The sequence below is a fragment of the Pristiophorus japonicus genome, chromosome 12, assembly GCF_044704955.1.
Source record: "Pristiophorus japonicus isolate sPriJap1 chromosome 12, sPriJap1.hap1, whole genome shotgun sequence".
Classification (NCBI taxonomy): domain Eukaryota; kingdom Metazoa; phylum Chordata; class Chondrichthyes; family Pristiophoridae; genus Pristiophorus; species Pristiophorus japonicus.
The window spans coordinates 101565627-101581057 of NC_091988.1; the positions used below are offsets into that span (position 1 = coordinate 101565627).

Sequence of the window (15431 nt, forward strand, 5' to 3'; positions counted from 1 at the left end):
AATATAATGGCCTAGAAATTGCGGTCAGTGGCATACCTCCGGGGTATACAATTCAAAAGCACCTCCAGGCTGCGTAGAGTTGAGGTCTCGGGCCTCTAGGCGTATGGCAGCGTAAAGGCCCACGGATCCCAGGCGGTTCGGAAGCATCCCTGGGATCACGTGGGCCCAGTCCTCCAATGACAAAAGGAGGATTCCATTGCAATCATTAATGAAGGGAATCCCCTAATGATATACAATGGAATCCTCAAATAATTATACAATGTACAGAATTCTAATACTATAATTATACAATGTACTGAATTGCAATTTCATTCATAAGTGGCTTCACTGCACCAACCTCAATAAAAATTAAAATTTTTGATAAATAATTTTAAACACCTCAATCCGGGCCAATATTTGCATAAACTCATTTAAATTGTATATGCACAATTTGGGATTTTAAAATATTTTATTTAAGCCTTATATATACCCTTACGCTGATGCAAGCAGGCCCTATGCCTGGTTTTACCAGCCATAAGAGTGGTGTGGGTAATTGCTAAGCAGTTGTTGGGCAAATAGCCCAACTCTGCGCCAGCAATACTCATTTTTCAGGCAGTTCAGATGATCTGTCAAGGTGTACCTTAACAGATCGCAAGTTCCAGATTTCGCGTATATTGAAATCCGGAATTTTCGGGCCTTTCAAAGGGAATACGACGGCATACTCAGAGTATGTTGTCGCAGACTCCGCAATTTCAAGGTCAATGTAATCTTTACCAGTGCAGCTACGATTACAATTGCTCAATTCAATCAAGTGCATGTTTCTAATTTTGACCAGGTCTTCATGGAAAGGCTAGGTTGAATCTAATAACTTTCATATAAGATATGGAAGACCAGTTTTAACTTCTTTCCTTTTTCTATTGATTGTGCTTTATTGGGTTACTGACAAATCAACCTATAAATCTGCATAGATTGCATGCACGCCCAGAAATCCTTGCTGAATTACATATCCATATGAGTCTCACCTGGGTCATGCGTAGCTTGCTTTCCCAATTGTTGATCCTCAACTCATATGCCTTCTTGAAGGGCGAGAAGGACATGCTCTGTGTCATGACAATATGATCATCCAGTAACTGAGAAGCTTCATCCAGACTTTTCAAGATAAATGTTCCTGTCTCTTTGTATGGTATCACATCAAAAAAAATATTTTCCCACTCGCCCTCCATCTTATCCAGGGCCTATAAATAAGAAGCTATCCAACATTAGTACTGGTAAATCTCTTTGACTAAAACATTTCAATTTAACATTTGAAGACTTATTTTTTGCTGTAAAATGTAATTATTATGTATCAGAGACCTTTTGAGAACTGTAGAATGTCTGCATTAAAGAGTTAGCTTATCTACAGTACAGTCTTTTTAATGTTTTGAATGTATATTACCCTTCACATATTAATGGATACTAGTGCTGTAGTGCCTTTACAACTTCGAAGATAGTGATCTTGCTCACACCACATGATTCTGTTTCTTCCGATAATTACGTAACTTACTCCAGTTCTATTTTAACCAAAGGAGCAGCAATGAAGGGTCAGTAGTATTTTCCAGAGATTGAAAAATGCACCAGATATTTACTTCTAGCAATTTTCTAAGCATTCCAAATTGGAGAAAGAAATGGGAGGGTCTGGGACTTGGGGGGAAGATAAAATATGCTCCAAAATGAGGAAGAGCCCACCATAGGTAGCAATCAAAATTTCCCCCCGATCTGTTCAGCTTCTCTATACCAATGGATTTTAGCACATTCATGCCTAAAATAGACAATGGCGTCTCTATTATTTAGCTATGTCCAGGATTTAGAACAAAGGTATCGAAAAGCATATTCCCCTTGCAGAAAGATCTAAACTGTAATCCCTTCAGAAATGAGTGGGAGCTGTTCGGCAAGGCAGTCTTATATCTGACTGCAAGGCCATTTTTTTCACATTAATCTCTGAAATGACTATGTCTCAGTTAGAAAGAACTTCTACATTAAAATTGTTAACATTGGAAAATAAATTCCATCATCACTTACATCCAAGATGCTTTATGGTAACTGGTTTATTTTTCTACGAGGAACTAATAATTGTCTAAAAATGAAGACTTTTTGATTCTATGAATGTTGAACAGATACCTTCATCAACATAGTGGAATCATGTTTACTTCATGTGGCACCATAGCTTCCCGAGAGGCACAATCTTGGGGAGGAGAGGAAAATTCTGGTCGAGAAGTCCAAAGACAGCCTGATCTTCTGCTATGTGGGTTAATCTACTATGATGAGTTGGAGATCTGGAGATCACCCAATTTACAAACCAATGCCAGAACAAGAACCGTTGGCTCTTTTGTAAAGTCAAAAATTCAATGTCACAGAAAGCCACTGACCTCAAAGAGGAAGAATGCAAGTTCATATAAAAGGCTAAATTGTGTAGGATGAGGTTGGCATGTATGAGAGATACAAATAAAGGGCCTAATTTTCCAGGCTCAATTCATAAATAGGAAGATCAAAGGATGTTCTCCAACAGCGCTATCACTGCTAGATAAATGATTGGCCAAACGAGCTACCACAAGGACTCTAATAATGCTGGGCTTGAGAGCCAAGCTTCAACAAGGTCTAAAGGCACAGTAAAACTAGAGGAACATCTCAATTAACATGGTTAAACTGGTTATCATACATTGAAAACTTCTTCCATTTTGCATTGTAAAAACTTTGAGTTCAGAGGATTTTCTGGACTCTCTGCGCAAGATAACATAAGAACATAAGAATTAGGAACATGAGTAGGCCATCTAGCCCCTCGAGCCTGCTCCGCCATTCAATAAGATCATGGCTGATCTGGCCGTGGACTCAGCTCCACTTACCCGCCCTCTCCCCGTAACCCTTAATTTCCTTATTGGTTAAAAATCTATCTATCTGTGACTTGAATACATTCAATGAGCTAGCCTCAACTGCTTCCTTGGGCAGAGAATTCCACAGAGTCACAACCCTCTGGGAGAAGAAATTCCTTCTCAACTCGGTTTTAAATTAGCTCCCCCATATTTTGAGGCTGTGCCCCCTAGTTCTAGTCTCCCCGAGCAGTGGAAACAACCTCTCTGCCTCTATCTTGTCTATCCCTTTCATGATTTTAAATGTTTGTATAAGATCACCCCTCATCCTTCTGAACTCCAACGAGTAAAGACCCAGTCTACTCAATTTATCATCATAAGGTAACCCCCTCATCTCCGGAATCAGCCAAGTGAATCGTCTCTGTACCCCCTCCAAAGCCAGTATATCCTTCCTTAAGTAAGGTGACCAAAACTGCATGCAGTACTCCAGGTGCGGCCTTACCAATACCCTATACAGTTGCAGCAGGACCTCCATGCTTTTGTACTCCATCCCTCTCGCAATGAAGGCCAACATTCCATTCGCCTTCCTGATTACTTGCTGCACCTGCAAACTAACTTTTTGAGATTCATGCACAAGGACCCCCAGGTCCCTCTGCACCTCAGCATGTTGTAATTTCTCCCCATTCAAATAATATTCCCTTTTACTGTTTTTTTCCCCAAGGTGGATAACCTCACACTTTCCAACATTGTATTCCATCTGCCAAACCTTAGCCCATTCGCTTAACCTATCCAAATCTCTTTGCAGCCTCTCTGTGTCCTCTACACAACCCGCTTTCCCACTAATCTTAGTGTCATCTGCAAATTTTGTTACACTACACTCCGTCCCCTCTTCCAGGTCATCTATGTATATTGCAAACAGTTGTGGTTCCAGCTCATGGGATTGGAGTATTGTATTAACATGAATAGAGGATTGGTTAACAGACAGAAAACAGAGAGTAGGAATAAACGGGTCATTTCCAGTCAGCAAGGACTTGTGCTTGGGCCTCAGCTATTTACAATCTATATTATTGACTCAGATGAAGGGACCGAATGCAACATACCCAAGTTTGCTGATGATTCAAAGTTAGGTGGAAAAGTAAGTTGTGCAGGCGTAACAAAGAGCCAGCAAAGGGATAATAGACAGGTTAAGTGAATGGGCAATAAGGTGGCAGCTGGAGTAAGAGTAGAAAAACAGAATTTTTTTAAATGGTGAGAAACTATTAAATGTTGGTGTTCAGAGAGATTTAGGTGTCCTCGTACAGGAAACATAGAAAGTTAGTATGCAGGTACAGCAAGCAATTAGGAAAGCAAATTGCATGTTGGCCTTTATTGCAAAGGGGTTGGCGTACAAGAATGAGGAAGTCTTACTAAAATTGTACAGGGCTTCGGTGAAACCACACTTGGAATACTATGCACAGTTTTGGTCTCCTTATTGAGAAAGGACATACATGTCTTAGAAGCGGTGCAACAAAGGTTCACTAGATTGATGCTTGGGATGAGAAGGTTGTCCTATGAGGAGAGATTGAGTAGATTGGGCCTATATTCACTGGAGTTTCGAAGAATGAGAGCTGATCTTATTGAAACATGTAGGATTTTGAGGGGGATTGACAGGATAGATGCTGAGAGGTTGTTTCCCCTGGCTGGAGAGACTCGAAATTGGGGGCATAGTCTCAGGATAAGGGGTCGGCATTTAAGACTGAGATGAGGAGAAATTTCTTCACTCAGAGGGTTGTGAATCTTTGGAATTTTCTGCCCCAAAGTGCTGTGGTTGCTGAGTCGTTGACTATACTCGAGGCTGAGGTAGATAGATATTTCAACTCTAAGGGAATCAAGGCAAATGGGGATCAGGCGGGAAAGTGGAGTTGAGTTCGAAGATCGGCCATGATCTTATTAAATGGCAGAGCAAGCTCGGAGAACAATATTGCCTACTCCTGCTCCTAACTTTTATGTTGTTATGTTTATCTCAAAAGCACTGCTATCAAGCATTGTTTCATTAAAGCGTAATGCCCAATTTGGCCATTCTGTGAGGTTGAGAGATATCCTTGAAATTATATTAATTTCAAGGATATCGAAGAAAAACGATTCTCCTACTCCTTACTGGTTGAGAATAGTTACTGATCCATGGACCTGTATTTACTGTGAATACTCATGATCAGCACCAATGAAGGAAATGGATAAAGAGATTTATTAGCAAGCGAATGAAAGACCTTTTGAGAGATTTTGCCCTTCACATTTAAGTCTCACTCCTGTTCTGAAAGACCAAAAAATGCAATCTCCCAAAAAGGAAAATACAGCATCTTAGGTCACTGCACAGTCCCCAACTTCATTTGTCCCTACATAAACTGGGTGGTGGTGTGAGCTGTGAGGAGGACGCTAAGAGGCTGCAGGGTGCTTTGGACAGGTTAGGCGAGTGGGCAAATATATGGCAGATGCAGTATAATGTGGATAAATGTGAGGTTATCCACTTTGGGGGCAAAAACACGAAGGCAGAATATTATCTGAACGGCGGCAGATTAGAAAAAGGGGAGGTGCAGCGAGACCTGGGTGTCATGATTCATCAGTCACTGAAGGCTGGCATGCAGGTACAACAGGCGGTGAAGAAGGCAAATGGTATGTTGGCCTTCATAGCAAGGGGATTTGAGTATAAGAACATAAGAATTAGGAACAGGAGTAGGCCATCTAGCTCCTCGAGCCTGCTCTGCCATTCAACAAGATCTCAGTTCCACTTACCCGCCCGCTCCCAGTAACCCTTTATTCCCTTATTGGTTAAAAATCTATCTATCTGTGACTTGAATACATTCAATGAGCTAGCCTCAACTGCTTCCTTGGGCAGAGAATTCCACAGATTCACAACCCTCTGGAAGAAGAAATTCCTTCTCAACTCGGTTTTAAATTGGCTCCCCCGTATTTTGAGGCTGTGCCCCCTAGTTCTAGTCTCCCCGACCAGTGGAAACAACCTCTCTGCCTCTATCTTGTCTATTCCTTTCATGATTTTAAATGTTTCTATAAGATCCCCCCTCATCCTTCTGAACTCCAACGAGTAAAGACCCAATCTACTCAATCTATCATCATAAGGTAACCGCCTCAACTCCGGTATCAGCCGAGTGAATCGTCTCTGTACCCCCTCCAAAGCTAGTATATCCTTCCTTAAGTAAGGTGACCAAAACTGCACACAGTACTCCAGGTGCGGCCTCACCAATACCTTATACAGTTGCAGCAGGACCTCCCTGCTTTTGTACTCCATCCCTCACGCAATAAAGGCCAACATTCCATTCGCCTTCCTGATTACCTGCTGCACCTGCAAACTAACTTTTTGGGATTCATGCACAAGGACCCCCAGTTCCCTCTGCACTGCAGCATGTTGTAATTTCTCTCCATTCAAATAATATTCCCTTTTACTGTTTTTTTTCCCCAAGGTGGATGACCTCACATTTTCCAACATTGTATTCCATCTGCCAAACCTTAGCCCATTCGCTTAACCTATCTAAATCTCTTTTCAGCCTCTTTGTGTCCTCTACACAACCCGCTTTCCCACTAATCTTTGTGTCATCTGCAAATTTTATTACACTACACTCTGTCCCCTCTTCCAGGTCATCTATGTATATTGTAAACAGTTGTGGTCCAGCGCCGATCCCTATGGCACACCACTAACCACCGATTTCCAACCCGAAAAGGACCCATTTATCCCGACTCTCTGCTTTCTGTTAGCCAGCCAATTCTCTATCCATGCTAATACATTTCCTCTGACTCCGCGTACCTTTATCTTCTGCAGTAACCTTTTGTGTGGCACCTTATCGAATGCCTTTTGGAAATCTAAATACACCACATCCATCGGTACACCTCTATCCACTATGCTCGTTATATCCTCAAAGAATTCCTGTAAATTAGTTAAACATGATTTCCCCTTCATGAATCCATGTTGCGTCTGCTTGATTGCACTATTCCTATCTAGATGTCCCGCTATTTCTTCCTTAATGATAGCTTCAAGCATTTTCCCCACTACAGATGTTAAACTAACCTGCCTATAGTTACCTGCCTTTTGTCTGCCCCCTTTTTTAAACAGAGGTGTTACATTAGCTGCTTTCCAATCTGCTGGTACCTCCCCAGAGTCCAGAGAATTTTGGTAGATTATAATGAATGCATCTGCTATAACTTCCGCCATCTCTTTTAATACCATGGGATGCATTTCATCAGGACCAGGAGACTTGTCTACCTTAAGTCCCATTAGCCTGTCCAACACTACCCACCTAGTGATAGTGATTATCTCAAGGTCCTCCCTTCCCACATTCCCGTGACCAGCAACTTTTGGCATGGTTTTTATGTCTTCCATTGTGAAGACCGAAGCAAAATAATTGTGGGACTTAGACAAAGGGATTACAGCGCTCTACTCCATCTCTTCCATTTCATGTATTTTGGAATCCTTTAAACTTGGACTTCTAGGACTTGGAGAATGAAATATCAAGGAAGGTTAGAAAAAAGGAGGCACTGAGGCCTGCAATGTTTGTAGAGATCTAACTAATGAAGACATTGAATAAGTGAAACCCTTGACATGAGGTACTGTAGCTCTTGTTGAGTCAGTGGCCCCTTCCTGGTTGTGAATGGGGCAGAAATCCCGGCCTCCCTGGGTCCGTACAGAGTGTGTACGGACCCGGGAAGGCATCGCAAAACTGGTTATCGACGTGCAATTTGCATGCGCCAAAAAACTGCTTTTCTGATCTGACAAGCTCTGGCTTGACAGATCCTCCGCATTCCCACAGCCAGGACATTCACATGGGCAAGATTGCGGTATTTACCCATATCTTCCCCAGCAAATGTCCTGAAAACTCTTGCGCCTGATAAAAGCAGGCGCATAGCCAATTTTACCAGCGGAAGAGTTTTAAAACATACACAAACATATAAAAATAAAATTTAAAAAACACATTTTAATGTTAAAAACCCTGCCCACTAAGATAACTTTATTTTTAACCCTAATTACAAAACTTTTTTAAAAATTGGAAAAATATATTTTTTTTCTAAGTCATTTATTAACTTTAATTTCAATTAATTTTAATTATGTGAGGTGTGGTTTTTTTATTATGGTGTTTAATGTGGGTTTTTTCTCATTAATGGCAATGAGAACTCATAGATGTGGAGTTCCCATTGCCATTAATGGAAAGCTGTGGAATACTGTACCTGATCGGCTGAGCAGTCACACGTGATTGCACCTTCTGCGTGGGAACCTGGAGGACGGGAGCACGTTTCGTAGCACGGGAAGAGAAGGCCTCCCCAACGGAATCACAGGCACCTCCGGGACCACCAGGTAAATTTGTAAAAATTCTCCGGTCGGAGGCATTTGTTTGAAAGAAGTCTCCGACCGTAATTTCAGGGCCAATAACTTAGGCATCTAGACACCTCCAGGCATCTACAGAGAGATAAAGGAGGGCGGGGGGCTGCATTAGGTTTTGGTGTGAGCGTTATCTCTGGGAATTGGGGTTCATTTCTAGAGGAATAAAATTGAATAGTTTATGTTAAACTTGTATAGAACTATAATTAGACCACACTTCAAGTGCTGTGCGCAGTTCTGTTCTCCATATTACAAAAAAGGATATAGACGCACTGGCAAAGGTGCAAAAAGATTTACAAGGATGATACCAGAACGGAGAGCTTGTAACTATCAAGAAAGACTGAACAGGTTGGGGCTCTTTTCTCCAGAAAAGAGAAGGCTGAGGGTGACCCGATAGAGGTCTTTAAAATATTAACGTAGAAAAGATGTTTCCGTTTGTGGGGGAGTCCAAAGCTAGGGGCCATAAATATAAGATAGTCACTAACAAATCCAATAAGGAATTCAGGAGGAACCTCTTTACGTAAAGAGTGGTTAGAATGCGGAACTTGCCACCACATAGAGTGGTTGAGGCAAATAGCACAGATACATTTAAGGGGAAGCTAGATACGTACATGAGGGAGAATGGAATAGAAGGTAATGCTGATAGGGTTTGATGAAATAGGGTGAGAGGAGGCTTGTGTGGGGCATAAATATCAGCATAGACTGTTGGGCTGAATGGCCTGTTTACATGCTGTAAAAACAAAATATTCTAAAAATAAGTGCAAGACAACCTACTTTGCGAACCACTAAGAAACTTGCTTTTTAGCAAGGAAATCTTTTAATGTAGCTCAGTAATCTTTTAACAGGATTCTAGATTGTATGCTAACTAAGGCAAAGAGCTCCGTGAAGCAATGTCATCATCCACAATAGTAGCTCCTGACAGCCTCGAGGAGGACAGGGAAGGATGAGCTAATACCCGATGTTGCTTAAGGGATTGCCAGTCCTCATTAGCACTGGTGGGCACTGATTGCTTGGTATTGACTAGTGCCAAAGAATGCGGCTCCTCCTTTGAGAGTTTGGTGCTGTCTGGCACTGGACACATCAACCCCATGTTAAGCGCAACAACAGGAAAATTGTTATTATCTTCATTTTAATAAAAAAGAACCAATATGACCACCCCTACCCCAAGATTAAAAAAATGTTAATGAAGCAATAGAAATCCCTCAATTACCATGAATGGCTGCCCCATATTTATAAGCCAAAAACTACATACATTTATATTGTGAATCATGTCGTACATAGCTGCTAGAGAAACTATTCCTTCATACATGATACGAACAAATGAAATTGATGTGCTGGAAAAGACAGGCTGGTCTATCAAGCCTACCCCATACACCAGGATGGCTGGAGCATCATGACTAGATACTTCTCAATTGCTCACTTCCCGTTGCCCCAACCGTTCCCCGTTGCCATGTAATTTCCTGAGAGAGGCAAAAAAGCAGAAAAAACCCAGTGCTAATAAGGGAAAAAATACTCAGGAAAATTCCTCAGGTGATCAAACCAGTCCAGGAAATCACATAGACCAAGTACCAAATACTATAAAGACACTTACCTTCTATATGATGTGATCTCTTCCCCAGTAAAGAACTGATACATTTCCCTCTTAAAGGCATAGAGTCAGCACCAACCACACCAACCAGCAATACACTTTAGTGGATCTCTACCCTCTGGGAAAAGAAGAACTACCTAACATCCAGCCTATTCCTACTCTTACATAGTTTAAACTTATCTCCCCTGGTCCTCCCCAATCTGTTAAACTGGAATAATCTATCAATAGGGATGCTATACAGCCCTTTAATTATTTTATAGGCCTCTATCAGGTCACTCTAAGTCTAAACTGCTCTAAAGTAAATAGACCAAGGTTATTAAGCCTATCTGAATAGATTAGGTGCTTTAAGCTCGGAATAATTCTAGTAGCTCTCCTCTGGACCTTTTCTAAGGTTACTGTCTTGTCCACTATGTGGGGGACCAAAACTGGTACAGTACTCCAAGTGCGGTCTAGCCAGCAATCTATAGAGTGAGAAAATGGTATCCTTTGATTTATACTGAATGGTTCTATTAATACAATCCAAATACCTTGTTAGCTTTTGCTACAACATTGGTAATGAACTTTCAGTGATCTGTGCACAGCAACACCTAGATCTTTTTCTCTCTCAATCTCTTTCAATCTGCAAATTATATGTATATTCTGTGTTGGCCCTATTAACATGCACAGCACTATATTTATCCAAATTAAATAACAATTTGTCATTGTGTACTAAATAACAAATTGTCATCTGCAAACTTACTGATCATACTCCCAACACTGTCCAGATCATTAATAAAGACAGTGAATAGTAGCAGGCCTAGGACCGATTCCTGGGGGACACCATTTGTAACATGCTTCCAGGCTGAACCACATTCGTTAACTACAACTTTTTGCCTGTCAGATTGGAGCCAATTCCTAATTCAGTACATTAAATTCCTACTGATACCACAAGATTCTATTTTGTGAAGTAACCTAGTGTGAGTTCCCTTATCAAAGGCTTTCTGAAAGTTCTGAAATACCCACCTGTTCTATGGCATACTCCTTTCCAGCTACTTCTGCTACCTTGGCAATGGCCTCTATGTGGTCTTGAAGATTCATGTCCAAACACCGTGCAAACGTCAGGTTTGCCTTAGGCTTGACATTAATTTGGATCTCCTCTGATAGCACATCCCAGTGTCTGTTTCGCATGCCAGGATTCCGCAGTGCTTGAATCAGTGGGATATATGGCTTAAAATCCTCAACCGTCGATCGGATTTTTATTGCAACTTCTGCAAGACCTGTAAACAGTAGATGAATGTTAGTCTGAAAGGGTTACATTGGCAGATTTCTGAATCTTAGGGGAGAGCCCAGAATGCGAAAGTCAGAAAATTCATAAACTACCATGGTTTACATTGCCACTGAGTGAAAGTTATTCTATTTCTCCTGATAAGCACGCTAAATGAGATCCCATTTAACCTCCTTGATGTCTTACCATCTCATCAAAATAATTCCTCACAATGCCCAATATTCTCATTTGTTAATGTATTTCAGGAATTCTGGTGCACACTCGGTAATTCTGATGTACATTATATGGAATTACATAGAATATACAGCACAGAAACAAGTCTTTCAGCCCAACTTGTCTGTGCTGGTGTTTATACTCCACAAGAGTCCCCTCTCCCATTCCATCTACCTCGTCTCGACCTTTTAGCATATCTTTCTATATTCCCTTTTTCCTCATGTACTCATGTTGAAAGTATCTAAGCTATTGCCTCAAACACATCCTCAACCACTTCCTGAATAGACTTGACTCATCATCATCATCATCATAGGCGGTCCCTCGAACGAAGATGGCGGAGTTCAGTGAGTTCACAGGTGTTTCAATGAAGGCCCCGATATTCCAGTCCTGAACTCCAGTCAAAGGGGTGGAAGATGCCTGTGCGTGGATTTTTTTACCGTGTGGTGACCTTTGCACATCAGCCACCACACGGGTTTGACAGAGCTATGCTTTTATCCAGTGGCAAGGGATAACTAGGATGACTGGAGACCTGCTCTGCTGCGCGGACTTGACTATTCCAATATTCCCCTGAATGACCTCCTATCTTCCACCCTACATAAACTTGTGCTCATCCAAAATTCTGATGTCCATATTTTAACTCGCACCAAGTCCTCTCTACCACTTTCTCCTCCTTTAAGATGCTCCTTAAATTCTAGATCTTTGACCAAGTTTTTGGTCATCTGTTCTGATATCTCCTTCTGTGGCTCGGTGTCAACATTTTTATTGATAACGCTCTTGTGCCTTGAGGTGTTTTTCTACATTAAAGGTGCTATATAAATGCAAGTTGTTATTGTTGGTAGCGAGTTCCACATTCTAACCATTCTCTGAGTATAGACATTTCTCCTTATTTCCCGACTGGATTTATTAGTAACTTACTTGCATTTATGGCCTCCAGTTTTGGATTCTCCCATAACTGGAAACATTCGATCCATATTTATTTTATTATTCATTATTTTAAAAACCTCTATCAGGTCATCTCTAAGTCTTCTTTTTTCTAAAGAAAAAAGCCCCAACCTATTCTCTCAGCTCTGGTACGACCCTCATAAATCACCTGGTCTGGATGTTGAGGGAAGTAAGGGTGGAAATTGCAGAGCCTCTGGCCACAATTCTCCTTAGAAACGGGAGTAGTGCCAGTGGAGTGGAAGACTGCAAGTGTTACCCCCCGTTTAAAAATGAGGGGTGGGGGGGAATAAATCCAGCAAAACTACAGGGCAGTCAGCCTAACGTTGGTGGTGGGAAACTTTTAGAGACAGTGATCTGGTACAATATTAATTGGCGTTTGGAAACATATGGGTTAATAAATGTAAGCCAGCATGGATTTGTTAAAGGCAAATTGTATTTGACTAACTTGACTGAGTTCTTTGATGAAACAATGGAGAAGGTTTATGAGGGTAATGTGGTTGATGTTGTGTATATGGACTTTCAAAAGGTGTATGATAAAGTACTACATAATAGACTTGTTAGCAAAATTAAAGCCCATGGAGTTAAGGGGCAATGGCTGCATGGTTACGGAAATGGCTAAGGGGACAGAAATCAGAGAGAAGGGTCAGTTTCACCCCACAAGCTTCTACGTTCAAAGATCATCCTCCGCCATTTCAGACACCTCCAGTGTAATCCCACCCCTCCCCTCCCCTCTCAGCATTTTAAAGGGACTGCTCCCTCCGCGACACCCTGTCTATTCCGCAGTCAATCCCGAGCACCCCCTCCCCTTCCCACGGCATCTTTCCATGCAAACGTAGGAGATGCAACACCTGCCCTTTTACCTCCTCCCTTCCCACTATCCAGGGTCCTAAATACTCCTTCCAGATGAAACAGTGATTTACTTGTACTGAATTCAATTTAGTATACAGGTGCAGCGCCTAATATCCAGGACTCTCGTGACCGAAGCCATTCCAGATTCTGGGCTTTCGATCATCTTTCTGACTTCACGAATCTGGAAACACCCGAGCCCAGGTTCGGTTATTTCCGGATTTCAGACATCAGAAAGCGGGGGGGTGGCACCTGCCGAGGAGCTGTTCAGGCTGTCCGGGGCCCGTCGAGGAGGTCGTCAGGTGGGGCTCCGCCGAGGTGGTCATTGCCGGGCCAGCCCCGTCGAGGATGTTTGTCGGGCGTGCCCCGCTGAGGAGGGCGTTGCTGGGCCAGCCCTGCCGAGGAGGTTGTTGGGTGGGGCCCCACTGAGGAGGGCGTTGCTGGGCCAGCCCTGCCGAGGAGGTTGTTGGGTGGGGCCCCACCGAGGAGGTTGTCAGGCGGGCCCCACTGAGGAGGTGTTCGGGCAGGCCGGCGAGGAGGCCCCGAGGTAAGGGTAGCGGTGGTGGGGCGAGATGAGCGGTAGTGAGGCGAGGCCCGAGGTCAGGCAGCGGAGGAGCCCCGAGGTTGGCAGGGTTGTCGGGTTCAGATTTCGAAACATTCCGGATTCCAGAACTCCGGATTCTCGATGCTGCACGTGTACTGTATTCGCTGCTCACGATGTGGTCTCCTCTACATTGGGGAGACCAAACGTAGATTGGGTGTCCGCTTTGCGGAGCACCTCCGTTCAGTCCGCAAGTGTGACCCTGAGTTTCCTGTCGCCTGTCACTTTAATTCTCCACTCCATTCCCACTCTGACCTCTCTGTCCTCGGTCTCCTCCTCTGTTCCAATGAAGCTCAACGCAAGCTCGAGGAACAGCATCTCATCTTTCGTTTAGGCATTTTACAGCCTTCTGGACTCAACATCGAGTTTGAAAATTTCAGAGCGTAATCGCTGCGAATCTTTGGCTCCCTTTTCCCCCTTCCCGAGCGTGTTTCTTTTTTTCTCCTTGCCTCTAATGGCAGATGGTCATTATCCCGCCATTCACACCCTATCTTGACTAATGTTTTTCTAACTCCTGGCATTACCATTTCAATTTGGCCCCTTTTGCCTCTCTAATCTCTCCTGTCTTCCAGCCTATCACAGACATTCCCTTTTGTTCTTTCTTCCCCTCCCCCATTCAGTGCTTCTTAAGAATGTGTTTCGCAAAACATTAACTCTGTTTTCTATCCACAGATGCTGCCTGACACGCTGAGATTTCCAGCATTTTCTGTTTTTATCCCAGGGGTCAGTGTTGGGACCATTGATCTTTTTGATAAATATTAATGACCTGGACTTGGGTACACTGGGCATAATTCCAAAGCTTGGAGGCGACATGAAACTCAGAAATGTAGTAAATAGTGAGGAGGATAGTAACAAACTTCACAAGACACAAACATAATGGTGAAATGGGCAGACACCTGGCAGCTGAAATTTAATGCAAAGTGTGAAGTGATTCATTTTGGTAGGAAGAATGAGGAGAGGTAATAAAAACGACATGATACATTTTTAAAAGGGGTGCAGGAACAGAGAGGCCTGCGGGTGTACATACACAAGTTTTCAAAGGTAGCAGGACAAATTGAGAAGACTGCTATAAAGGCATACATGATCTTTGGCTTTATAAATAGAGGCATAGAGGACAAAAATAAGGAAGTTGCATTGGTTAGGCATCAACTGGAATAAAAGGGCTCAAAAATTGGATCCGTAGCACCTGTTTTTTGGGCACTATGAGTGCCCTTAGAGGTCCAGAATGGCATCAGCGGCATAGTGCACACTTCTGGAGCGAGTCATATGGGTGAGGGTGTCAGCGCGCACGCAGTGAGTGCCGCCAGAAATATGCAAGGTAGGCAGATCATGACGTCAATCATCATGCGATGCTGATTTGACGTCAGCGCTGCCATTTTGGAGTTCAACACTCCAGCTAACGTCCTCTCTTTACCTCGCACAGCTGAACACACGCTCAGCAGCAGGACGGACCCCACCCCCCACCAGTGCTATTTAAAGGGATCATCACCTACTTACAAAGTTAGTTGCTGATTGATTTCTATTGGCTGTTGCTACAATTTTACGTGTTTGATGTTTGGTGCTTTCTAAGGTTGTTTAAAGTTGTTAAAGTGGTGTGGCAGGTACTGAAACATAGAAACACAGAAACATAGAAAATAGGTGCAGGAGTAGGCCATTCGGCCCTTCGAGCCTGCTCCACCATTCAATAAGATCATGGCTGATCTTTCACCTCAGTACTCCTTTCCTGCTTTCTCTCCATACCCCTTTAGCTGTAAGGGCCATATCTAACTTCCTCTTGAATATATCCAATGAAC

General features: G+C 42.8%; 1 protein-coding gene across 8 annotated transcripts in view; it reads right to left on the bottom strand.

The window, feature by feature from the left end:
- The window catches only part of dnah1 (dynein, axonemal, heavy chain 1), a 668552-nt gene that overhangs the window by 417618 nt on the left and 235503 nt on the right, over positions 1–15431 (bottom strand). For all 8 annotated transcript variants that reach the window (XR_011596078.1, XM_070895813.1, XM_070895814.1 and 5 more), the window contains 2 exons: positions 10775–11028; positions 1002–1214 (listed from right to left, as the gene is read on the bottom strand). Coding sequence is in view for 7 of the 8 variants with exons in the window: in XM_070895813.1 (XP_070751914.1) it covers positions 1002–1214; positions 10775–11028 (467 nt within the window). In the remaining variant the exon portion in view is untranslated. The remainder of the gene's footprint in view (positions 1–1001; positions 1215–10774; positions 11029–15431) is intronic.